The sequence below is a fragment of the Dictyostelium purpureum genome (genome assembly GCF_000190715.1).
Source record: "Dictyostelium purpureum unplaced genomic scaffold DICPUscaffold_33, whole genome shotgun sequence".
Taxonomy (NCBI): Eukaryota; Evosea; class Eumycetozoa; order Dictyosteliales; family Dictyosteliaceae; genus Dictyostelium; species Dictyostelium purpureum.
Genome location: NW_003519370.1, coordinates 1 through 26532, shown reverse-complemented (window position 1 = coordinate 26532; position 26532 = coordinate 1). Strand labels below are relative to the sequence as shown.

Genomic DNA, 26532 nt, shown 5'->3' with positions numbered 1-26532 from the left:
AGAAAAAAAAAAAAAATTTTATAATAAAAAATATAAAAAAATTAAAAAATATAATAAAAATTAGAAAATAAAGATTTTTTTTTTGTACATTCCACCAACCGAAAAACTTCGTCCGCTTTAATAAAAAATCAAAGTTTTTATTTTATTTTTACTTTTTTTTTTTTTTAGGATTGATATTCAAAAATACTTAAATCCCTTTCTTTTTTTTCTAATTGATTATCATTATTATTATTGGCATCATCGACTGAATGTGATTTGTAACCTAATTGATTTGCAGCTCTATCGAGTTCTAATAAAACATTGGAGATATCTTTTTCTGAGAGCATTGGAATAACCTCTTGAATGAATTTTAATTCTTCATTATCCCTTTTTACTTTGGCACTATCTAATTCCTCAACGACTTTGTTTGATTTTGGTTGCTCCAATTCGTTTTCATCTTGATAACCATAGTAATAGAGATAAAGTTTGTAAAGAATTCTAAAAACGTTTTCTGCTCTTTTAATTTCATTATTTTTGGCCTCTTGATTATTATCGATCAATTTGTTTACTCTTTGTGCTATGTATTTGATTTTTCCTGCTTCTTCATTTTCGTAGTCATAATCATATACGTATGCACCATCAGCTTCATCTTCGATATTTGCATCATTATTTAAATTCTTTTCTTGCTTTTCCATGTATTCCTCTGGAACCAATTCGGCATTTTGCTTGATTTCATTTTCTTCAATACCGTCTTCTGCTTGATTGGTTTGGTAATCATCAATGTGGAACAAACCAAAAAATAGTCTTAATGAACGGTAAAAGAGACCCTCAAAATTATCCTCCTTTGCTTTTTCATCAGTTTCATATGCCAAATTAACAATACGGTTAACTAATTCTTGATTAACACTTTGTTGAATTAATTTATCTTGTTGTTGTTGTTGTTTGTTGACAGTTGCTACACCTTCAGCAGTATCGATATCATATTGAGAGTTTTTACCATACAAAACAGAGTAACCTAGATCTATTAATTGATGAGTTAGGCTTTCTTTTTGGTATTTATTCATTGGCTTTGAATCACGAACAAATAATTTGTTGAGGGCTATTATAGTTCTTGGGTTCAAAAACTCTTTGGTTGCTAAGCTTTGGATATCTTTCATGGTGGATTCACTGAGCCAGCTTGGGTTTTTATTTGTTGAAGGTTTACCTAATAAATCACCTTCGGTAACCTCTTCATTAAAAGCGGCCAAAAATGTCAAAAATGATCTAGCGAAACTTAAAGTAACCTTAATGAGTGATGCAACAGTATTTTCTTGATCAACCTCCTTTTTATTTTCTACGTCCAAAAGCTTTAAAATGGTGCTTGAGTACTGTGGATTTCTATTTGCCAAACTAACAATTTGATGAGCAATCTGCTTAATATTATCTTCAGTGATTGTATTTATAGAGTCAATTTTTTTATTCATTGATTTGGATATTTCCTCTTCTTCTTTTTGCTGCTGTTGTTGTTGATGTTCGTAATTTTCAACGAATAAATGATCATTAATAATATTTTCACTTTTGTCCTTTTTACTTTCCTCTTGAATACCGAAACTGTTTAAAATCTTTTTTAATAGATAATTTGTTAATCTGTAAAGATCTTTTTCAAATTCTATACTTTGACTATCGGTGAGACTGAAAACCTTTGAACTAGATTGTGCCAATTCGTGTACTAATTTTTGAACCCTAACATAATCTATTGAATATCTATGAGTTGCAACAATTTCATTAAGCGATTGTAAATAGTCACCTATTTGCTCCATTTTGCTTTGTTTTTCTTGTTGTTGTAATTCTTGATCATTTAAATTATAGCCAAATAAATAACCAAATAATCTTGATAACTCATTGTCATTGCTATTCTCCATTATTTTATCAATTGTATTTTTAATTTTTTCTTCAAAATTGAGTTTTAAATAATCTTCATTTTCTTTCTAAATAAAAGGAAAAACCAAATTAATATTTTTAATTAAAAAAAATCCAATGTCACAATAATATAGTTACATCTTCTATTTTCTTCATTAGCAAAGTATTATCTTCGTCTACTATCTGTTGCTCTGGTTTATTGTTTTCCTAATTATTTTAAAAGATAAATAAAAATATTATTAGCATATAAATTTTAAAACTACTTTATTAAATAGTATATGTAGTATATTACATTTGAAAAAGCAATTTGTAATAACAAAGAAAACAATATTAAAAAACCTATTATTTTCATTTTCTCTATTTAATATGATTATAAATGAATATTGCTTTTATGTTTTATAAATAAAAAAAAGTATGCAAACAAAAAAAAAATAAAAAGTATTTTAAAAAAAATAATTAATAAAAGAAAAAAATAATTAAAATAAATCCAATGAAACACACACACACAAAAATACAAAAAATAAATAGTGAGATATAATTATAGGGGTAAAGGGGGTTAAAATAGCAAGGGGTTATTTTTGTATTTTGATATTTTTATTAATATATTTAATGTAGTGTGAATTTTGGTGTGAGTGTGAGAGTGTGAGTAAAAGTGTTTCGATGGAAAGTGATATTAGAAATATAAAAGAAACATATTATTTTTTAATTATTACTTTTGTTACATTTGTTATTTGAACTGCCTCTATTTTAATCATTAAAATAAACACTATGATAAACCCATATATTTACTACCAACATTGTATTTTAGTGGATACCAGATACCAGCACTTGAGAAGTTTATTGTCTAAAATTACATTTATAAATAATTATTAAAAAACAAAAAAACAAGTTTTATAAATCATTAATTTCCAAAAAAAAATTAAAAATGAGAAATAAAAAAAAATCGAATTTTTTTTTGGAGGGAATATTTAATTATTTATTTTAATATTTTATTTATTTTTAAAAATGCTTTTGTTGATTCTTGATAATCAGTTTTTAAACCATTAAATAATACAAATAATTTTGTTTTTTTTAAAATCTTGGAGTTAACTTAATTGAGAATGGTTTAGGGTGAATTGTTAAACCGAATACCTCCTCTTCATCGAGATTATTTCCACTGACTGAATCTAATTCAAAGTTTAATAAAATATTTGCACATGCAGAGAATAATATCTGAAATGAAATTAAAAGATTAAAAAAAAATTAGATTTCATTTAGACTGAATGCTTCTTAAGTGAAAATTACTTACCATTTCAGATAAAGCCATACCAGGGCAATTTCTATTTCCAACAGAGTATGGAATGCAAACTCTATCCAAGTCGTTAAAGTAATCTTTTTCTTTAATTCCATTAATATCTTTAAACTCTTTTAATTTCCTATATTCTATCCATCTTTCAGGTCTGAATGTGTGTGGATTTTCTACATAATTGTGACCCAAACCATAAATATTTTGATAAACTTGTGTACCTTTGGGAATAAATACCGACTCTCCATCTTTAGTTTCGATATTTGTTGATTCTAATGCAACTCTTGGGATTCCTAATGGTCCTACAGGTCTTACTCCTATAATAGTAAAAAATTAATATAATTTTAAATAAAATCTTTTTTTTTTTTTCTACATACTTAAAATTTCTTTGATAATGGAAACCATGTATTCGCATTGCTGTCTATCACTACTAGAAACAAACTTTGAATCTTTACCTAAGCAGCCAACCAATTCTTCGTATGCTTTCTTTTGAATATCCTTATTGTTTATTAAAAACAAGCAAAACCACTCAATAACTGCGGCATTGCTGTCAGATCCAGCCAATAAGAAATCCATTGCGGTGTGTATTACCATAAATTTAGCCTCACCATTCGATGCAATAATAAGCAAATCCATTTGATCTTTTGGATTTTGTGGATCTAAATTAACTACGTGGTCATCATATATACCCTCCATAAATTCGTAAATATCCTCTACTTGACGTTTAAACTTTTTGTTTGCAAAATAAAAGAATGGTGAAAGTATTGAAATAAAATCATCTGGATTATCAGCACCTAATTTTTTAAACACACTTTGAATTGGAACAGTTAATTTAGCCATTGAACCTTGGTCGACACTTTCCTCTGGCGAAATCTCTTTACTAAACATCATACCGCATACAATATTAATTGCAAATTTACTGTAATACTTTTTAGGTTCAAACTATTATTATTTAACTATTTGTAAGTATTTGTAAATAAACTTATTTTATTTTTATTTTATATTTACATATTCGTTTTCATTTGAGCATTTTTTCATTGAATCTACTAAATATCTGGTTTGTCTTTCAATAATATCTTCTACAGTTTTTAATTTTGTTTTTGTGAATGCACTCGAAACCAACTGTCTATTTTTCTTCCATAATTTATAATCTGCAAATGCAAGGTCTTGAAAGTCGCCACTATAGTTCCTATAACTATTTGGATGTGGTCTATTTGAAAAATTTGAAAACCTTTTATTCCAAATTTGTCTAACTACATAGGGATCGGTAATAACCTGAATACATTTTAATTAAAATATTTTAGTTAATAAAAAATAAAATCTTAAAACCAATTTAAGAATAGCCTACCATTGCGTAATGATCACCCATATAAAGTCTAAAAACTCCGCCATATACATGTGATAATGCAGTTAGTGTTCTGTGTGGGTTTTTTCCCAACATTAAAAGATTTCCAAATAGTGGAAGTGAAATAGGTCCTATATTAATAAAAACAACAAATTCAATTAATCAATTGATTGATTTGATTTCCCTCGAACCAATATCAAAACCTTACCTTTTGGGTCATTGGGGCCTAGTCTAAGATTTTTTCTAACCTATAGGAACAGATGATATTAAAAGAAAAAAAAAGAAAAATATTAATTTTGATGAAAAAAATTAATTTGATAAAAAAAAAAAAAAAAATACTCACAAAATCAAAAACTATTAAAACTATTAGAATGTATAGACATAAAAACAACAAATTCATTTTATTTTATTTTAGAATGTTTATTATTAACAAAATAAAAATTGCTGGTCTCTTTATTATTTAATATTTATAATTAAATATTTTTTTGAAAAAAAAAATAAAAAAAAAATAAAAAATAAAAATAAAATAAAATTAAATATAACAAACAAACAATAATTATTGTTAGAAGCTAAATTTTTTACCCCGATAAATAATAAAGCCTACTTTAATATTATATGTATCATATAAATACTATACTCTTGATAAAACAAAAAAAAAAAAAAAGATTTTATTATAAAAGAAAAAAAGGAATTATCTTGTTATTGTGGTCAACATAGAAACAATATATGCGATGTGACACAATACCCCACCAGTTATTTGGTATTGTTGTTTTTGTGTGTGTATGTATTTTTAACTATTTTTTTTTAATAAACTGATTTTTTTATTTTTTTATTATTATTATTTTTTTTTATTTTTTTTTTTTTTGAAATTAAAAACCAAATTGATTTTACAAATTACCAAAAATAAATAAAAAAAATTGGATGTGGCAATTATATGGGTGTGTTCAAAAAATAAGATTTCTTGAAATAATGAAAAAAAAAAGGTTTGTGCACTTAACAATATAGCACAATTAATATTTAAATATAAAAACACTATATGGTTAAATATAACGGAATTGATCACATACAAAAAGTTCACAGATTTTTTTTTTATTTTTTTATTTTTTTATTTTTTTATTGTCAATTGTTTATTGTAATTTTTTATTTTTTAATTTTTATTTTTTATTTTTTGTTTTCTGTTTTTTGTCCTCTGTTTTTTTATTTTTTAATTTTTAATTTTAAAATATTAAATATTAAATTATCAAATTTAAATATTAAATTATTAAATTATCAAATTTAAATATTAAATTATTAAATTTAAATATTAAATTATTAAATTTAAATATTAAATTATTAAATTTAAATATTAAATTAAAATTGTTTTGTTTACTTTTATTTTGAAAGCGTAAAAACAAAATACGTTAAAAATTGTGTATATATCCCATGGAATGTGTGAAATTTAAGCAAAAAGTGATTGTGACATAAAAAAAAAAATAAAAAAAAATAAATAAAAAATTAAAAAAAAAAGCAAATCTCAAAAAAAATCTTGATTGTAATTCGGTTATTTTTTTACATTTATGAAAAAAAAATTATTTTTATACTTTATTTTTTATAATTCGATACCCTTTTTCTTTTTTTTTTTATGATGAAAAACTTTTTAATTATTTATAAATAATCATTATTATAACAGACACCTTTTTCATTCCAATTACACACAATTTTTTTTTTTTTTTTGAAGAACATAAAAAAAATAGATATATAGGTAAAAAAAATTAAATTATAATAAGACTAAATAGTTTATGGTCTATAAAATCATTTCCTTTTGCCTTTATTTAAAAAGAACAATAATAAACCAAATCATTTTAATCAAATAAAACAGTTATTTTTTAAATTTTTTTATTTTTTAGTTTTTTTTTTATTTTTTTTTTTTTTAAAATTTTTTTTTTTTTTAAATTTTAAAAAACTATTTTTTTTTTTTATTAAAGATATTGCATAACCAACCCTTATAAAGAATATTATTATTCTTGAAAACAGAACAAGGGTTTTTGGCCTTATTGAACAAAAATAATATCTATATTTTTTCATTACAAATAAAAATAATTATAAATATAGAATTATAGAATTTTTAAAATCATTTTATTTATTTATTTATTATATATATATTTATTTATTTATTTATTTATTTATAAATCTGTAGAATTACTAAATCAACAAGAAAAGGAAATTTATTTTTTTCAAATTTCTCAATAAAAATATAAAATATTTTAGTAGGTTTATTTAAAATAGATTGTTAGATTTTTATCTAGAGATGGATAAATAATAATAATAATAACACAAAAAAAAACATAACCACAGCAAAAAGAAAAACTTTCACATAATAGAATTAAAACTTAAAAAAAATCGATTGTCCTCAATTATATAAAACAAGATAAACAATATAATTTCACCCATTCTCATTTCAAATACACACACCCCATCCAAATAAAATATTCATGTAATTCAATAGCAGTTTTAAAAGAATGATATTAATATCATTAAAAAAAACCACTTGTTATTATTAACATTAATCAAATTAAAGTATAAACAAATGTGATATTTTTGTTTATATTTTATTTTATAATCATATGACATCCTATAAAGTTTTATATTTGTTTTTAGAATCATAAATTAAGAGATACAACAAAAAATATGATTTTTTTTTTAAAAAAAATACTGCACTACCCCCAATTTTTTTTTAAATGTCATTTACACACAAAAAATTAAACCCACACACACACACAAGACTTAGATCCACAAACATAGATTCAGATTTTTCTATTTTAAATAAAAAATAATACATTAACTACCCACACTCATTTAATCATATCAATAATTTAAAAATAAACATTTAAAAATTAAAAAAAATAAAATAAAAAAAATAAAAAAAAAGAAAAAAAGTAAAATAATTTATAGTGAACAAATTGTCATTATTGTGTAATTATATTGTGTTTTCATTATATTGTTTTATTGATTTAAAGTATATTAACTATATTATCTTTTATCTTTTTAATAAGTAATTCTTATTATAATAATTAACATAAACCATTATAACATTTTAATTTCTCCGACCCCCATATAAATTTTAGTATTGGTAATATTTTATATTTTCATCAACATAGAGTTTTGTTTAAACAAAGTTTTATACCCAAGCACAGTTTAATAATATTTGTTTATTCATTTATAATATTTGTTGGACCTATTTACAAACCCATTCATTCAAACCTCACACATTTCCATTCATTCATTAAAATTAATATATTTGATTAATCAAATATAAAATGTAGTTTGTAAAATTTTTTTTTTTTTTTTTTGTTTTTATTATTTGTATTTTTTTATTTTATAATAAATTTAATATAATACATATATGTATTTTAAAATATTTAATTTATTTGTATATCATTCTATACAAATTAATTTTATTTGTATTTTAAAATAATTTTTTTTTCTTTATTGTTATTATTAATATCATTATTATTTAAAAAATATTAATATAGTTTTAATAACAACATTAACAATAGTTTTATAAAATAAATAATTAAATCATTGTATTTTTATATTAACTTTTTTTTTTTCATTATTTTATAGGTGTATATAATTTATTTTTTTATTTTTTACAAAAAAAAAATTAAATTTATATAATTATATAGTTTTTTTTTAAAAAAAAATGTCAAATTTATTAGATGATGATGAAATTATTCTACAATCACCAGATTCAATTATAACTTCATCAATTGGTTACAGCCCCAGAAGTCTTTCGACAAATGTTGATATTTCAGGTACATCATTAAATTATAGCGTTGGTGGTGATAAATCATCATTTCCACCCACATCACCACAATTAACAAATACAATTGAATCACCAACACTCACCACATCATCTACGGTATCAAATATAACCAATACAATTGAACCACCTACTTTGTTAACAACTACCACAACATCACCAACTATAACAACTACACTCTCCTCTTCAAATCCTGGTACACCTAAAAAAATCAGAGATATACCTCCACCACCACCATTACCGACAGTGGTTACACCTTCACCTTATTCGAATGACCCAACAAAAATCTCAACTTCTTCAAAAAATGATAAAGATAATATAAATAATACTTTTGTAACATTAATTACTGAAGAAAACCAGTTAAGTAGCGAGGAAAAAGAAATTTTTAAAAATCAAAAAAACACATTAATTTCTGCTTTACCAGAAGTACCAACATTAATATCACCCTCCCCAACACTTGGAAGAAACGCTTATAGAAACTCTGGAACATGGAATAAACCACCACTTTCACCACAAAATATTTCACCATCAGGTTCTTTAAACAATAGCTCAAATAATATTCATAATGGATCAATTTCACCAGTTGGATCTGCATCGGCAAATACATTACAAATTTTATCGCAATTAAACCAAAGCCGTAGTTTACCAACTTCTCCACACTATATAACATCTCCAACTATGCCAGCTTTAAATAAACAAAACACAGCTTCAATTTTTGGCAGTTATAAAGCACAACAACAACAACAGCAACCACAAGTATTATACCAAACCGGTTCACCTCTTTCAAGCGGTATAACTTCACCACTCCAACAATCACCCAATAGTCAATCACCAGTTACCTATCAAAGAAATCATAGTCAATCATTAATTACACCACTAAATTTAAATTCAGATTCTACAATGGGTCCCAGCAGTGGTTCAAACTCACCATCTATTTCAAAAAAAGAAAAGAAACAACAACAACAACAACAGCAACAGCCACAAGTTTCATTTAATCCTGGTGCTACTACTAGATCACCAAATTTAATGTCAAGTACACAAAGATCATCAGGTGTTATGGGATTTTTAGGTAAAATGAGTCTTAGCAAAGAAAGAATGAGTAAACTAGTTACTCAAACTAAAGAAACTTATAAAACTCCAGGCAACAGTAATCCTACATCACCAACTAGCACTTTGGTACCATTTGAGGGTATTTTCGGTATTCCACTTCGTGTAATATTACGTTACCCAAATGAATCTGGAAACCAAATCCCATCAATTCTTAATAATATTTTTTCAATTCTTGAATCAAGTTCTGCCCTTTCAACCAATAAATTGTTTTATGGCGCCAATGGTGACTTTAGTCCCTCATCAACATCAGTTCCAACACAAACAAATGTTACAAGTTTACCAACATCACCAAATCTTTCCTCATCATCAGGTTCTTCAGGATCAGCTTCACCAAATTTGTCAACAATCTCAAGTTTAAGTAACTCTAGTTTAAATGATCCAAATGGTAAAAATAGTATTACATCACAAAGTACTATATCTTACTCACCAACCAATAGTAGTCATCATCATCAAAACATATCACACAAATCAATTAAACAAGAAGTTGAACATATTTGTAACCTTTATGATCAAGGTAATGATGTATCACTTAAAAACTATAGTATTCATGTTATAACCGAAGTTTTCCTCGAGTTTTTTAATCGTTTACCAGAGCCAATTATTAGCGTTGAGTTTTATGAAACTTTATTAAATTATTATCAAACAGGTAAGTAAAATACTAATTGTAATAATTTAAATATTTAGAACTTAATATTAACTTTTTTTTTTTTTTTTAAATTTAAAGAAACATTGTTACATTTAATGATAAGAAAAATGAACAATCCAAATAAATCAATATTATGTAGATTAATGAAATATTTAAAAGATGTTATGGTATATACCAATTTTAATGATGCCACATTAGAGTTGTTAGTAGAAAGATTTCATAAATATATATTAAGACCAAGTATTGGTGCAGCTCAATCATGTACAATTAGCGAATCACATACCAAGACCATTAAAGATATCGTTTCAATGTTTATTTTACAAGCAGATGTTTTATTCCAACCACCAGAAGAGCGTATGAATTCAGATGATTCACAAATTCTTTATATCGAGGAGGTTTTATCAAGCCAAAAGAGTAGCAACAATACTTCATTAAATGGAAACTTATGGTTATTCCATAAACAAATTGTTTGGAGACCAAAGGTTAATACTGAGGGTGAGCCAGATTTACAAATTCTATTTAGCAGTATTTTAAAAATTGTATTAGCTCCAGCCCCAACAAGAAAAGAACAACAAAAAACTTTACCAAATTTTACAATTTATTGTTCAAGCGAAACCAAAACTGTAATAACATTCTATTTCCAAAATCCTTCAACTTGTAAATTAGTTTTTGCTTTTATTCATTCTGTAATTAAATCAATTTCGCAATTAAATAGAATTATTCCTCAAAAACTAGATATGTTTTCATTAGAGTTAGAAAATTTACCAAACGAAATTAAACAATTAAAAGAATTACAAGTAAGTAATACAAAAATATTTATAAATAATAAATAATCCATGTACTAATAGTTAAAATTAACCTTTAGGAATTAAATTTAAATAGAAATAAGTTTAAATTAATGCCGGGTGATTTAGCAAGATTAACATCATTGAGAACCATTTGTATCGAAGAAAATAATTTAACAGAGATTTCATCAGAAATGGCAGATTTCCTTGGTACTAGATTAGGAAACTTAGAAAATGTTAGTTTAAGTAGTAATCGTTTAGTAGTATTACCACCACTTTATACATGGTTAAAGTTAAAGACATTGAATATTTCAAATAATTATTTGACTAAATTGCCAGTAGATATTTTCCAAATTCCAACATTAGAGGTATTACGTGTCAGTAATAATCAAATCGATGATAATGGTATTCCAAAGATATGTACATCAACTCGTTTAAGATCATTGGACTTAAGAAAGAATCATCTCACCACCATTCCAGAAGGTATTTTCAATTTAATTGAATTACAAGTTCTCACTTTACAAGATAATCAAATTCAACAATTAACCTCTGATATCCAAAAATTAACTTCACTTACCGAATTAAATTTAAATGGTAATCAAATTTCATCATTACCACCACAACTACTTTTATTAACAAACTTGAAGAAACTTTACTTGGATAATAATCAGCTTCAATCCATCAGTTCTGCTATTCATAGAATGCAATCTCTAATCGAATTAAGATTAACAAATAATAATATATCACGTTTACCACCAGGAATTGTTGCTCTCAAGAAGCTAAACTCTTTAGAGTTAACTGGTAATAAACCATTAAAAGATAATATCCCAGAAAAGTATATCCTCAAGGGCAAAGAAGGTATATTTTCATATTTTTCAGAGACTATGAGAACTAATGTACCTTGCTATAGAACAAGAATTATAATGCTCGGTGATAAGGGATCAGGTAAATCAAATCTTGTAAAATGTTTAAAGAAAGTCCCAACCAAACCAAATACATCATTATCTCATAATGCATCAGGTACAAATGTTTTAGATATTCAAGATTGGTCTTGTCAAATTAGTGTTGATGGTCCAGATGGGAAGAAAAAGAAAACCATTACCATTCATCTTTGGGAATTTGAAGGTATTCAAAATGATATTAGCCATGTCTTCTTTGTTTCAAATATAGTTTACAGTATTTGTTTTGATTTGTCTAAATTTGGCACCAAGCAAAATGACCATAAAATTACAAGTTATCTCTATGGTATCTATCAACACGATCGTAAAGCTACCATTTTAATGATCGGTACCCATTTAGATGAAGTTGGTTCAAAAAAACACGTAGATAAAACATTCGAACTATTAATGGCAAAATATAAAACCTTATTCCCATCTTTAAATTTAATCTTCCATGCTGTAAATACAATGAAGCATGATAGTGATGGTATTAGAAAACTTAGAAGAGAAATTAAAGCAATGATTTCAAAGAACCCAATTCTCAAACAAACCTATCCAGCCTCTTTTATGTATTTAGAAGATTATCTTAAAGAAGAATCAAACTTAATGTCACCACCATTAGTTACCAAGAAAACCCTTCAACAAATGGCACGTACAATGGAGCTTCATAACGAACCACATTTCACCCAATTGAAATCATTATTTAATTCATTGGGCTCAATAGCATCTTTTGAACAATTTATTCGTATGGAACCAGGTTCAACACCAACCAAAACTGAAATGATTGCTCTTAATCCAATATGGATTGCCAAAGCCATCGCATCATTAGTCTGCTTTAATCCCCAAAACTTACCATTTAATGTTAGTGTAGGTTCAGAAGAAGCTATCGATGCCCAATCATCAACTACAATAGCAGGTATTTTACCTCATAGGGTATTAAGATATGTTTGGGGTACCAACTCGCAATATTATGTACCAGAAAGATTCTTTTCACTATTCCTTTCATTATTAGAGTCAAATGATTTAGCAATCAACATTTATTCAATCGAGCAAAACAATCACCATGGAAGTTTTGGTGACCGTAGAAACTCAAGATTAGAAAGTTTTTCAGCAATCGGAAATGATTCACTTTCACCACAAATGCTTGGTGTTAATACAAATCTAAATAATCGTCGTTACTCGATAAGTTTAAACAACTTAACTAGTTTTTCAACAAACCAGAAAGTTAGATATGGCCGTTCAAGCTCATTTAATGCTAGATCAGGTTGGGCATTAGTATCATCACTATTATCACCCTACAATAATGGTAACCCTATTGTTACATCTGGTCAAAGCTCAATCAAATCAAACTCCTCAGTTCAATCGGTCCAATTATCGTTGTCACCTATCATTGATTTACCAGGTGTTTGGGAAGCTTTTCCAGAGGCTCCAGAGATTCAACAATTTACTAGAAAATTTGTATTGGATGTCATACCAGTAGGCTTATTTGGAAGATTATTAAGTAGATTAATGCAACATGCACATTTACAAAAATGTTGGAAAGATTTGGCCATTCTAGTACCAGAGATTGATGGTAATGCTGCATCTGCTTCAAATATTATCCAATCATTAACACCAGTTCAGAAACAATTTAAGCAAGAACGTATTTTAGTAAATGTTGACCATGACTGTAACTCTATTGAAATCTCATTAAGATTTATCAAATGCTCTTCACTTTTATCAGAAATATACAATATTTTCGATTCATTGGTTACTAAGTGGTATAAAGTTGGCTATAAGACCTTTATCACCTGCAGTCATTGCATTGAAAAGAAAAATGTTTCACCATATCTATTTAAATTAGAAGAGTGCGAAGCAATGCTATTTAAAGGTGAAACTGAACTTTATTGTCAACATAAATCTGGTGTTAATGAAGCCACCTCATCCCCAATTTCTTCATCAAGATCAAACTCTAAACTTTCAAGAAAAGATTCAAAATCAAACTTTGTTATTAATGAAAATGGTAGCAGCTCACCAACACTATCCAAAAAAGATCATCACAAAGAAAAAGATCACCATCATAAGGATTCCAAGGAAAAAGATACAAAACACCATCACAGCCATCACCATAAAAAAGATAAAGAATTACAAAAAGATTTATCAACTCCAGTATTAATTCGTAATTTACTATTAGATCATCACACCGTTTGTAATTTTATTAAAGAAATTGACTTTAAGGAAATCGAAGTATTACCAGATCACTCAAGTCAAAGCGAAAATGGATCTACATCACAATCTATGGGTATGTACGGTAGTCAATTTGTAAATGTTAAAGTTTTTAATCAACCATTACCTGGATGTGATTTCTATAGCAACTGTGCTAAAGTTTTATCAAATTTCAGACATGAAGCACTTTCATTATACAATTTCCGTCATACAAACGTTTTATCAATTATTGGTGTATCATTCAATCCTGTCGCAATTATCACTGAAAACCCCACATTTGGTAACAAAGGTAGCACAACATTAACTGAATATATTCAAGATCGTCAAAAACACCCAGAGATCCCATGGAATATAAAATTAAAGATTGCTTTAGATATTGCCCGTGCTCTTGAAAAACTTAACTCCCATTCACCACCATTCCTATTAACAAACTTTACAAGCAATAGTATAATTTTAGAGAAATCAAACAATAGTTCCTCTTCGTCATCAAGTGATGATTGTGGTGTTATAGCAAAAATAACCGACTTTTCAAGCTCATCATTTTTACCATCTCTTTTCCCAACTAGCAATACAGCCAAACCTCACCATGCTCCAGAAGTTCTCCAAAAACTAAACTATCATGAATATACCGATGTTTATTCATTTGGTATTATATTGTTTGAACTTTTAACCCGTTCTATTGCCTTCCAAGACCATGAACGTTTTGGTAATATGGTAGTTAATGGCCAACGTCCCTCAATCCCACCAGATTGCTTACCATCATTTGCCGATCTCATCAAAGACTGTTGGTCTGGTGAACCATTAAACAGACCCTCACCAAGCAAAATTATTCAACAACTTTTACAAATTAAAAAAGAAATCGAATCAAAAGAACACAACTATAAGAGCTTGGCATCAGATAACAATATTTACTCTGATCAACCATTACCAAGTGGTGGTTCAATCATTTACCAAGATAAAATTATTCATTTTGGTGGCTGGAATGGATCTTCAAAACCACACTCAAACGTCTATTCTTTAAATCTCTCAAGCATGCTTTTTGAAGATAAACTAATGGTTGTTATTAATGATAAAGGCTCACCTACCTATAAGGCATTCTATCAACACATGCAATCAGAATTTTGCGAAGAAAACTTAATTTTTTATGAAGCCATTAAGACCTTCAAGAACCTACCAAACCAAACACCAGATGACCGTGAAATCATTAAGATTCAATCCAAGAAGATCTTTCAAGTATTCATTGGTGAAACTGCACAAAAAGAAATTAACCTACCATTCCTTTTAAAGAAAGAGTTGAAAAAGAAAATTGAAGCTCCAGAAGGTCCATCTGTTACAGTATTTAACGATACTTTGTCATTTGTTATTTCCTCAATCGAAGATAGCTTCCATAGATTTAAATTCTCTACTCCCTCAAATAGTAAAAATGGTTGGGTATTAATTGATTGTAAAGGTCAAGCACCTCCACCAATGGTTGGTCACTCCTCAATTCTTTGGAACAATAATTTAGTTATTATAGGCGGATGGTTTAATAGAGCAAGAGTACTAAACCAATGCTTCATGTTAAATTTAGATAGCTTTGAATGGCAAAACTTCTCAACGTCCGGTGATGTTCCTCCATCATCTACTGCTGCTTTAAATATTACTTTACATGGCGATTATCTTTTAGCATATTACGAAAGCAGAGGAGAGTCCAAAACCTCAATTTATAGACTTAATCTTGAAAGTATGGTTTGGTTTTCCTTAAACTTAAAACCAAACTAAACTAATAAATAATAAATAATAATAATAACAAATAATAAAAATAATAATAAACCTGTATTAAAATGTAAATATTTAGTAAATAAAAATAAAATTTAGATATAATCCTAACGAATAAAATAAAAAGAGATAACTTAATTTTTTATAATTTTTTTTTTATTTTTATTTTTAATTTTTTTTTTTTGGTTAATATTAAATAATTATTTTAATAATCATTTAATTTAAGGGTGAGGGTTGTATTATATAAATTATTTTTTTTTTTTTTTTGGATTTTTTTATTTTTAATTATTTTTTTTTTTTTTTGTAACAAAAAATAACGATTAATTATTTCAAATAATATAGGAAATAAATAATGATTAAATTCATATTACTTTTACATCCAATTGTAGCTTGGAGTTAATGAACCTTCAAATTTGAGAATTGAATTGATGAAAGAGTCGGTTTCTTTGGCATAGAGACGGTTATCAATGTGGATCATATCTTGGTCAATGTAGAAATCGATATCTAATTGGTTATTCCATTTGTTTTCACCTTTACCTAAAACGTTGAAAAGTTTATGTTTGTAACATGTGAGTTTAACACGAAGATCTTCTGGATCCATTTGAAGAAGAGTGGCGAGTTTTTGGATTGAGATGGTTGAGTAGAGGGTGATGTATGAACGGATGGTAGTTAAGAGTGATTGTTGTTTAACTTCTTCAAGGAATAATGATAATTGAAGACGATGTGAGTCTAATGCAGTAACATTGTAACCTGAAATATATGGTGGAACTGGACCAATGCAACGTGGTGCAGCAAAAGTATATAATTCTTCATAAACTGAAAGATCACCTTTTTGTAATCTTAATAATTTGTCACCGAATTTCTCTTTAAGATTATTGTTAACATTTTCATCAATCTTATTTGGATAGAGAGCTTGGCAAATAGTTAATAAAGCGTACATTTTATCTATTTTTTTTTCATTCTGTAAAATATTATTAATTTTAAATTAGTATTTTTTTAAAAATAAAAAATTGTAAATAATAATTTTAATTTAAAACCTACATGATCAGATTGGAAACTTGATGATTTTGATTTTGATGCAACTGAAACTAAAATGGTATTTAAAGCTTTGGTGGCTTCATTATATTTTCTTGACATGATATAAGCAAAACCTAAATAATAGTAGAGAGTGATGTGGCAAGCAGTAACGTAGGTATACATAGCTTTTTTACCCATATCAATGAGTTCTAAAGTTTTAAGGGCAAGAGTGTAATCACCTAATAAACATTGAACACGAACTAAACTGATAACACTGTAATAACCTAACATTTTATAAACTGGATGTGAACAAAAATCTTCTGAACTATTTTCGAATCTGTTGGTGGTAGCACTGAAAATTTGTGATTTCTTAATAATGTAATAAAGGTAACGGATAACGTTGGTGGTATCCCAAATTTCTGGGTTTTCTGATAAAAAGTCAACATCTTGTTTCTTTAATTTGAATTTAGCAAAAGTGTGATATTGATAAACAAATTCATCAACAAGATCCCATAACCAAGCATTTGGAAGATCGATTTCAACATCATTTGGTGAGTTGGCACCTAAAATTTAAAAATAATAAATATAAAAAAAATTAGTATAACTGTTATAATCCATTATTATTATTATTATATTATTAATATTATTATTAGATACATACTTAATAAAGTATGGAAAATTTGATAATAATTTTGCCATGATTCAACACAAGTTGTAATATTTGGTTGGAAAACAAGAGCATAATAGTAACGATAATAAATTTCTTTGTATAAAAGAACAAAGAAACGATCGGTGAAACTATCTTCGAATTTATCACCTAAAACTGGAAGTAAATTTTCAATAGTTGGTAATGAACAATGTGGGTAATAAGTTTCACAAGCCTTGAAGAAACTATCGTATGAAACTAAAATATCTTGATGTGATTGTGATTTAAAGTTACTGTAGAGATTGATGAAATAGTTAATAACTGGAGTGAATAAAGCGGTGGCTGGTGGTAAATAGTTGCTTTGGAATTGAGGTGATGGGTTGCTTTGAATTTGTTGTTGATAGGTTTGGAATTGTTGGATTTGTTGTGGGGTTAAATTAATTGGGAAACTTTCAACATTAGTTGGAGCTTTACCACGACCTTTACCTTGTTGTTGACCGCCTTGTTGTTGGTTATTTTGTTGGTTGTGTTTATTGTGATGTTTTTGATGACCACCTTGTTGTTGTTGTTGTTGGCCACCTTGTTGATTGTTGTTATTATTTTGGTTGTTTTTTTGGAAATTTTTATTTCCTCCTTTACGATTATTTTGACTCATCTTGTTCTAATTTCTAGCTGTTTTATTTTTATTTAAAATAATAGTATTATTAAATCGAATAAAATAAATATTCAAATAGAAATTGTATGAATTTGATAATAATAAGAAAAAAATCAAAAAAAAAAAAAAAAATTTTAAAAAATTATTTTTAAAAAATTTTTAAAAAAATTTAAAAAAAAATTTTTATTTTTTTTTTTTTCATTTTTAAAATAAAGGTATTCACACAAAAAAAAAAAAAAAACGAAAAGAACTTCATATGAAAAAACCATATCAGAAAAAAAAAAAAAAAAAAATAAAAAAAAATAATTATACTTGAATTGGATATAAACAATAAATAAATATTGTTTAATCATATTTGTCAATTTTTTTTATTTATTTATTTTTTTTATTTTATTTTTAAATTGTTATTTTGTTTATTTTTTTTATTTTTTTTTCTGATAATTTTTATTTAAAATAGAATGAAACTACTCTATTTATTTTCTGATTAATATAAAATATAATTTTATCCAACAAATAAAACAATACATTCCTCAATTATAAATAAATAAATAAATAAATAATTGTTTTTTCCCAAAATATTTTTTTTTTTTTTTTTTTTAATTTTTTTTAAATTTTTTATAAAAATAATTTTTTCAAAATTTTTTTTTTTTTTTTTTTCGTATTGATTTTAAATTATTAAAATAGTAATATTTTAATTATTATCAATAAAAATGACACAATTATTAGCCACTGCTAATGAGCATGCATTAACCCAAGCTAATGGTAAGAATTATAATTATCAATATACAAAATAAAAAAAATAAAAAAAAAGGGTTAAAGAATGGTTTATTTTAAATTTATTTTTAAAATAACAAAGTTTTATAATTATTTTTTATTTTTTTTTTGTTATTTATTTATTAAGTTATTAGTAAAGAGTATAGCATACTAATTATTTATTTATTTTACAGACTTTATTAAAGCCAATAATAAAGGAAGAGCTTTAAATATCTTAAGAGATTTATTAATTGAACGTAGTCAATGGCATTCAAGTTTAGAACAAGTTATGTCATTATATGTTTCATTATGTGCTGAAAATTTAGATTATCAATCATTAAGAGATGGTATTCATCATTACAAAGCCTCAATTACCTCACAAAAAGAATTTTCACTTGCCCCATTTGAAAACATCTTAAAAGAAATTACTTCACCAATTGAAGCTAAAATTGACGAAATGAAAGAAAGTCTCGATAAAACCAGTGCTGCTGAAGAACAAACCGATCTTATCACTTTAATTGATCCACAACAAACTGTATTGTTCTCATACATGAAATATTTATTCGAAGCCTACAAATCAATGATTGAAGTTTTAACTAGACCAAATATTAAATTTGAACATGCCAAATTTGATCATTCAAAATTCGACCCAATTTTATTAGTAAGCATACATATTTACATAATACATCAACACACTTTTAAAACCATATTTTATACTAATGGTATATACTTTAAATTTAGAAAATCTCAATTCAAGCATTAAACTATTGTTTGAAATACCAAAGAAAACCAGATTTCATGGTTTTAACAGAAACTTTTAGATCAAGCATTGAAGCTTTATTCAAAGCCCCATCATTAGATACAGTCAACACCCATATCGAAATTCGTTTCCATCAATTAAGTGTTGCAATTTCATTAGGTTTATATAACATTGCCTACAAATCAATTGAAGATATCAACATTATGATCTTCTCATTATTGGCTAAACCAAAACCAGTCGTTTTAGCTACCTATTTCCAAAAATTAGCTCAAGTTTATTGGATTACCAATGCTCACTTACTTCATGCTTATGCTCTCTACAAACACTTTTTCTACAACAAGAATTACAATATGAACTTTAGCCCAGAAGACACCCAATTATATTCAAGTGTTTTATTAGTTGCTGCTCTTTCATCACCAATTCAAGAAAACAATACCAACAACTCACTCTTACAATTCGACTCACAATCACAAAGAGCTATGGGTTTAGCTTCACTCCTTTCACTCCAATCAATTCCAAGACGTGAAACTTTCCTCCAAGATGTTCGTAAAGTCACCGGTGATGTTTATCCAGAACTTGCTGATTTATTCTCAATCTTTGAAAAGAAGAGTTCACCATTAATGTTTGCCAAGCTCCTTGAACCAAAGATTAAATTCATTGAATCACATGCTCAACTTTCACAATACTTAAAACCATTCCTCCGTGTTGTCTTCACCAAGATCACCCTTCAAGTTAGCAAAGTTTATGAAGTTATCAAGATCGAAGAATTTATTAAATTAATTCCATTCTACAACAAGGGTCAAATTGAACTTTATCTCTTAGAGGCCATCAAACGTAAACTCATTGGTGCCAGAATTGACCACAAGGCTGGTGTTGTTCGTTTCGGACATTACGATTTTGACAGTGCTAAAATCAGCGACCAACTTTCAAACATTGCCTCAGGTGTTGGTAAAGCTCTTAAAATGGTTGAACCAGAAAAGAAAGAACAACAACACAACAGAGTCAAAAAAGAAGTTTACGTTAAGATCATCAACTCACTCAATGATGAACATCGTCGTATTCTTGCCCGTAAAGAAATTATTGAAAAGAAAAAGATCTATATGGAACAACAAGAACGTATCAAAAAACAAAAAGAACAAGAGGAAACCTTAAAGAGAGCCCAAGAAAAAGCTTTAAGAGACCAACAACGTATTCAAGAAGATTTAGAACGTCGTGAAATTGAACAACAACAACAACAACAACAAGTTAGCCAACTTGATCAAACCATCAATGCTGTCGACAAGGCTAAGGTTGAAATGAGAGCTAAGGTCGCCAAAATCTCTAAACAATTATACATTCTCGAACGTGCCTATCGTGAAGAAGAATTACCAGTCGTCGAAAAACTTCAAGAAGTTAAAAAAGTTGAAGACAAGGAATACTTTGAAAAAACTCAAAATGATTACCTCCAAACCCACAAATCTATTCACGATCGTAATATTGCTGAAAAGAATCGTTTAAACAGAATCGTTTCAGATTATCAAACCTTCACCCAACACATCCTCGAAGAAAGAAAGAAACAACTCCCAGCTCTTCAACAAGAACAAGAAAAGAGATTCCAAGAGTTCCTCAGACAACAAGAACAAGAAGTCGCTGAAAGAAAAGCCCAAAAAGAAGCTACTCGTAAAGCTGCTGCCGAAGCTAAAGCTCGTGAAGAAGAAGAAAAGAGAAGACGTGAAGAAGAAGAAAGAGCTGCTCGTGAAAAAGAAGAACAAGAAAGAAAGAATGCTCCATACGTTCCACCATCAAGAAAGACCTTCGACGATGACAGCGGTTCCGGAAGACCATTTGGCGATCGTGGTAACAGAGACAATTGGGGTGATGACCGTAGAGGTGGTTTTGGTCGTGATGATCGTAGAAGTGGTGACAGAGACAACTGGGGTTCACGTCGTGGTGGTGATGATGACCGTAGAAGCGGCGAAAGAGACAACTGGGGTTCACGTCGTGATGATGCTCCACCACAAAGAGGTGATGGTGAAGACAGTTGGAAACGTGATGATGCTCCACCACAAAGAAGAGAAGGTGGTGTCTTTGGTCGTGAAGAACGTAGAGGTGATGACCGTAGAGGTGGTTATGGCCGTGAAGAACGTAGAGGTACCGACAACTGGGGTCGTCGTGATGAAGCTCCACCAAGAAGAGATGACAATGAAGGATGGGGTCGTCGTGATGACGCTCCACCAAGACCAAGAGAAGGTGGTGCCTTTGGTAACATTCGTCGTGGTGATGAAGATCGTAGAGGTGGTAACGATAGTTGGGGTCGTCGTGATGATGCTCCACCAAGACCAACTAACGATTCAGATAACTGGAGACGTGACGATACTCCACCACAAAGAAGAGAAGGTGGTGGCGGTGGTGCCTTTGGTAACACTCGTCGTGGTGATGATGACCGTAGAGGTGGTGATAGCTGGAGACGTGGTGATGATAGACCACCAAGATCAAACAACAACGAATCAGATAACTGGAGAGGTGAAAAGAAAGACGATAAAAAGAAAGACGATGATGGTTGGCAAACTGTTGGCCCAAAGAGAGGCAATAAATTCTAAATAGGTTTTCAAAAGATAAAAAAATAAATAAACAAATTTAGATTTCATTTTAATATATTATGTTTAGTTTTCATTTATTTTATTATTAGAGTTTTATTTTATATTTGAAGATATGGGATTTAAATTGTTGTATTTATCTATATATTTTCGATCATATTATTCATACTATTATTCATATTATTATTTTTATTTTCACCAGTCTTATTATTATTATTATCGATATTATTATTTTTACTATTATTACTATTACTACTATTATTACTATTATTACATATAACTTGATTCTCATTTGATAGTAATTTATATTCTTCATAGACATGAATTATATACTCTATAAATACAGAAATTACACATAAAATTTCAAAACAAAAACTTAAAACGTGAGTTAAAATCCAATAATCCTTTCCTTCTAAAGGTGTAGAACCTGGTACTCTTAAAATATCGTTTGTATCTTGGAACCATATTATTGCTTGGCAAATAATAAAACCAATAAATGATACCAAGCTTAATAATAAACATAGATTTATTTCTTTTAAATGCTCAAAAGAAGCCCTTTTAGATTTACTGTTTGATTTTATAATTTTATATAATGGTATTATAAAAAAAAGTATAATGGCAAAAGTTGAATGAATTGATATCATTATATTTTTATTAATATTTCCAATATCTGAACTTTGGGCAGTAGGAAATAATGCAATCCCCAAAATACATATAGTTCCTTTGAAAAAAAAATTAATTTTTAATTTTTAATGTAAATAATTATAATTATATTTACCCAAGGTGTTGATTGCTTTAAAAGGTAGTTTCTTTTCACTATTTTTTGATTTTAGTAATAAGATACCTGCCATTAATAGTGCCCCAAAAAAAATTCTTCCTGAAGGATCAGAAAACTCTGAATTTAAAGTGCTTATAGTGGAAGGAAACACATGCCAATCATTATTAAAAACACCACACACAATACTAAGAGTAATCCCTACAATTAAGGATATTAGGGCATATGTTTCATATTCACATTCTGATCTAAAAATATTAATTATTTTCATTTTTTTTTTTTTATAAAAAAAGTTTATAATTACTTGAAATAGAAATATATAATAAAATAAATAAATTAGTTTTGATAAAAAGAATTTTACACATAAATTATTTATGTTGAAAAATATTATTTCTTTTAATAATAGTTAATTTGTAATGATAAAGACATTATCACATATAATTTTTAATCTCAATAAAATACATAATATAGATAAATAAAAAAATTATACATATTAATAATTAAAAACTTTTGTTAGAGATTTGGCCATATAATAATTAATTTTTTTGGAAAATATTTTGATATATTTTTTGGATTTAAATAAAAGAGTATGGATTTTTTATCATGTTAAAGTTTTTTAAAGTTTTATAATTAAAATAAAGCTATGAAAAGTATTTTTAAAATTACATTTAAATCGATTTTTTATTTATTAAATATATATATAAATATTAGTTCCCACTTGAACTTGAACTGGATGATGAGCTAGAGGAAGAGGATGAAGAGCTACTAGAGCTACTACTTGAGGAGCTACTTGAGCTACTCGAGCTACTTGAGCTACTGCTTGAAGAGCTGCTCGAACTACTAGAACTAGAGCTACTGCTTGAGGAGCTGCTCGAGCTACTTGAACTGCTTGAGGAGCTGCTGCTTGAGGAGCTACTTGAACTACTTGAGGAGCTACTACTTGAAGAGCTACTTGAGGAACTGCTACTTGAAGAGCTACTTGAGGAAGAGCTACTTGAAGAACTGCTGCTTGAGGAGCTACTTGAGGAAGAGCTACTTGAAGAACTGCTTGAAGAGCTACTGCTTGAGCTACTCGAGCTACTGCTTGAGCTGCTTGAGCTACTTGAGCTACTTGAAGAGCTACTGCTTGAACTACTTGAAGAGCTACTGCTTGAGCTGCTTGAAGAGCTACTGCTTGAGCTACTTGAGCTACTTGAGCTACTACTTGAGGAAGAAGATGATGATGAGCTTGATGAGGATGATGAAGATGATGAACTGCTTGATGAGGAAGAAGATGATGAACTACTTGATGAACTTGAGCTTGAATGTGAAAGAATATTTGAATAGGATTCTGTTAAAAAAGATGCAAAATTTATTTTATCACCTGAAAATATTTTACTCCTAGAATTAATAAGGAAAGTTATATTAGTTAACCTGTATATCCAATTTATTAATTAATAATTTTCCATCTTACTTGTCTAATTGATAAATGTTTAATTTTGGTTCTTGATTAGTTATAGTTACACCTTTTCTATATGGGTTAACTATACTTGGTAAAACCAATAAAAATCCTACTAATACAATAAAAAACCACTTTGAATCCATTTTATATTATTTATTATTTCTGTTTAAATTTAAATAAAAAAAAAATTGTTAGTTTATTATTTTTTGAAAAAAATAAAAAAAAGAAAAAAAAAAAAAAAACAATTAATCATAATTTATTATAATTATAAAATAAATTTATGAATATGATAAAAATTGGTTTGAAACAAATTAAAATTGATTATTATTACATCCAATAGCTCTTATTAAATAGAGGTTATTAGCTATTTGAATAAGTTTTTTTTAATATTTACTTTATAGTTAGAGTAGTTTTACTATGTAGTGTTATAATTATTGTTTATTTTATTTGTTATGTAGAACTTTTTTATATATTTTATTTAATTTTATAATATTTTTTTTATTTATTTTTTTTTTTGATAACTAAAAAATAATTATTTATTGATGCCTTTTATATCAATCAATTTAATAATAATTAATTTATGTTTTATTCTTAATAAAGTAGTTAATTTTTGGATATATATAGTTAAATAAATTACTATATGAAAGAAAAAAAAAAAAAAAAAAGAAATTAAAAATTTGTGTGGTAATGTAAAAAAAAAATATATTTTAAAAAAAAAATAAATAAAATAAAATAAAATAAATATAAATACTTTAAAAAATTAAAGTTAAATATAATGAGGTGGGGTTGTTGTTAAAGTGATAAGAATAATTATATGTAAAAAAAAAAAAAATTATAAAATTGTACAAATTATATATATCAAACACACCACACTATATATTAACACAACACACAAAATAGAAAGAAAACATATAGTTTTATTATTATTTAAAAAAATAACAACACAGTTATGTGTTTAAGTATGCAATTATTTAAATAATTTAAATATATAGGTATTATTGTTTAGTATTTGTTTTTATCTGTTATTTACCAAAATAACAAAAAATAAATTTTTTTTTTTTTCATTATATTTTCCATATTAATATTATTGTTTTTTTATTTTTTTATTTACAAAATTCAATATTTTAATTGTTATTAAAGTGATTATATATTTATTTAGGACAAAAAATTAACCCACAATTAGTCTAATTATTAAAGACACCAAAAATATTTGTATGAATAAAACTAAATGAACTGAGTGTGTGTGATGGATTATTTTTTTTATCTGATTTAATTTTCCAATATTGAACTTACCTTTTTTATAAATGCTTTTCAATTAATATTTTGATGATTAAAAAAACAATATTGTAAATAATCCTATTGTGTGTTTATAAATTATTTTTTGTTATTATAAATTATGTTATTGTTAATATTATTGACATGTATAATTTTTTTTAAAAAATTATATAATATTAATGAATAAATAAAATCGATATCTTAATCATAAAAAGATATTGAGAATGAAAAGAATAATATAAAGGGATTTCCAGTTGGAAAGTTAATAAAAAAAAATAAAAAAATAAAAAAATAAAAACAAAAAAAAAATTAAATTAATTTATAAAAAATGACAATTTATTTATAGAATGGTATTAATTATTAATAAAAAAAAGAGTCAGTTATTATTAAAAAATATGATTGGTTTTTTTGGTATTTAATATTAATAATACAAAAACATTTATTATTATGAAAGATTTATTGTTTTTTTATAATTAGTTTTTTTTATAGTTTTGTGTGAGGTTTTTTTTTTATAAATAAAAATATTAAAAAATAATAAAAAATAATAAAAAATAATAAAAAATAATAAAAAATAATAAAAAAAATAAAATATTAAAAAAAAATATATTAAAAATGTCAATTAAATTAAAATATAATTAGGTGTTGAGGAATATACGTTTTATTATATAAAAGTGTAATTCTAAATATAGTAAGGGTTGTTTTGTGAATTTTGTGTATTATTTCGATTATATAAAATAAATCAACAATATTAGAAAATAATAAAAAAAACAAAGAATATAAATGATTTTTAGAGTTTATACTTTTTATTTTTTTTTTTTACCTTTTTTTCCTAAATTTATAAAATAAAAATTATGATTATGCTTTTTATTTAATATTATATAA

General features: G+C 26.4%; 7 protein-coding genes across 7 annotated transcripts; 2 read left to right on the top strand and 5 right to left on the bottom strand.

The window, feature by feature from the left end:
• Positions 1 to 164: 164 nt before the first annotated feature.
• Positions 165 to 2676, bottom strand: DICPUDRAFT_148695 (uncharacterized protein; the record flags this gene model as incomplete). The annotated part of the gene is made up of 3 exons (XM_003284814.1): positions 165 to 1946; positions 2017 to 2085; positions 2668 to 2676. 3 exons carry the CDS (start codon positions 2674 to 2676, stop codon positions 165 to 167), a joined length of 1860 nt encoding a protein of 619 aa, XP_003284862.1.
• Positions 2677 to 2835: 159 nt separating this feature from the next.
• On the bottom strand, positions 2836 to 4933 carry DICPUDRAFT_96856 (uncharacterized protein). Its single transcript, XM_003284813.1, has 7 exons — positions 4852 to 4933; positions 4717 to 4756; positions 4512 to 4639; positions 4172 to 4438; positions 3541 to 4105; positions 3167 to 3480; positions 2836 to 3090 (listed from the first exon to the last, which is right to left on the bottom strand). Exons 1-7 carry the CDS (start codon positions 4906 to 4908, stop codon positions 2950 to 2952), a joined length of 1512 nt encoding a protein of 503 aa, XP_003284861.1. The 5' UTR covers positions 4909 to 4933; the 3' UTR covers positions 2836 to 2949.
• A 3257-nt stretch (positions 4934 to 8190) lies between these two features.
• Positions 8191 to 15877, top strand: roco10 (roco10, ROCO family protein; the record flags this gene model as incomplete). Its single annotated transcript, XM_003284837.1, has 3 exons — positions 8191 to 10066; positions 10145 to 10863; positions 10932 to 15877. 3 exons carry the CDS (start codon positions 8191 to 8193, stop codon positions 15753 to 15755), a joined length of 7419 nt encoding a protein of 2472 aa, XP_003284885.1. The 3' UTR covers positions 15756 to 15877.
• A 142-nt stretch (positions 15878 to 16019) lies between these two features.
• On the bottom strand, positions 16020 to 18070 carry DICPUDRAFT_53222 (uncharacterized protein; the record flags this gene model as incomplete). Its single annotated transcript, XM_003284812.1, has 3 exons — positions 16020 to 16713; positions 16794 to 17332; positions 17431 to 18070. The coding sequence occupies 3 exons, from the start codon at positions 18068 to 18070 to the stop codon at positions 16126 to 16128; spliced, it is 1767 nt and encodes a 588-aa protein (XP_003284860.1). The 3' UTR covers positions 16020 to 16125.
• Positions 18071 to 18780: 710 nt separating this feature from the next.
• Positions 18781 to 22162, top strand: DICPUDRAFT_28339 (uncharacterized protein; the record flags this gene model as incomplete). The annotated part of the gene is made up of 4 exons (XM_003284836.1): positions 18781 to 18832; positions 19018 to 19484; positions 19565 to 22034; positions 22086 to 22162. The coding sequence occupies 4 exons, from the start codon at positions 18781 to 18783 to the stop codon at positions 22160 to 22162; spliced, it is 3066 nt and encodes a 1021-aa protein (XP_003284884.1).
• Positions 22163 to 22299: 137 nt separating this feature from the next.
• On the bottom strand, positions 22300 to 23205 carry DICPUDRAFT_148690 (uncharacterized protein; the record flags this gene model as incomplete). Its single annotated transcript, XM_003284811.1, has 2 exons — positions 22300 to 22880; positions 22938 to 23205. 2 exons carry the CDS (start codon positions 23203 to 23205, stop codon positions 22300 to 22302), a joined length of 849 nt encoding a protein of 282 aa, XP_003284859.1.
• A 387-nt stretch (positions 23206 to 23592) lies between these two features.
• On the bottom strand, positions 23593 to 24988 carry DICPUDRAFT_91401 (uncharacterized protein). The gene is made up of 3 exons (XM_003284810.1): positions 24770 to 24988; positions 24388 to 24537; positions 23593 to 24314 (listed from the first exon to the last, which is right to left on the bottom strand). The coding sequence occupies exons 2-3, from the start codon at positions 24516 to 24518 to the stop codon at positions 23642 to 23644; spliced, it is 804 nt and encodes a 267-aa protein (XP_003284858.1). The 5' UTR covers positions 24519 to 24537; positions 24770 to 24988; the 3' UTR covers positions 23593 to 23641.
• Between the last annotated feature and the right edge of the window lie 1544 nt (positions 24989 to 26532).

Excerpts from the sequence above, each read along its gene's own strand:
- DICPUDRAFT_96856 (XM_003284813.1), bottom strand. The coding sequence starts at position 4,908 with ATGAATTTGTTGTTTTTATGTCTATACATTCTAATAGTTTTAATAGTT. Across the intron at positions 4,640-4,716 it reads AGGCCCCAATGACCCAAAAG|GACCTATTTCACTTCCACTA; the intron begins GTAAGGTTTTGA and ends TTATTAATATAG. Across the intron at positions 4,106-4,171 it reads GCTCAAATGAAAACGAATAT|TTTGAACCTAAAAAGTATTA; the intron begins GTAAATATAAAA and ends AAATAATAATAG.
- DICPUDRAFT_91401 (XM_003284810.1), bottom strand. The coding sequence starts at position 24,518 with ATGGATTCAAAGTGGTTTTTTATTGTATTAGTAGGATTTTTATTGGTT. Across the intron at positions 24,315-24,387 it reads AACATTTATCAATTAGACAA|GAGTAAAATATTTTCAGGTG; the intron begins GTAAGATGGAAA and ends TATTAATTCTAG.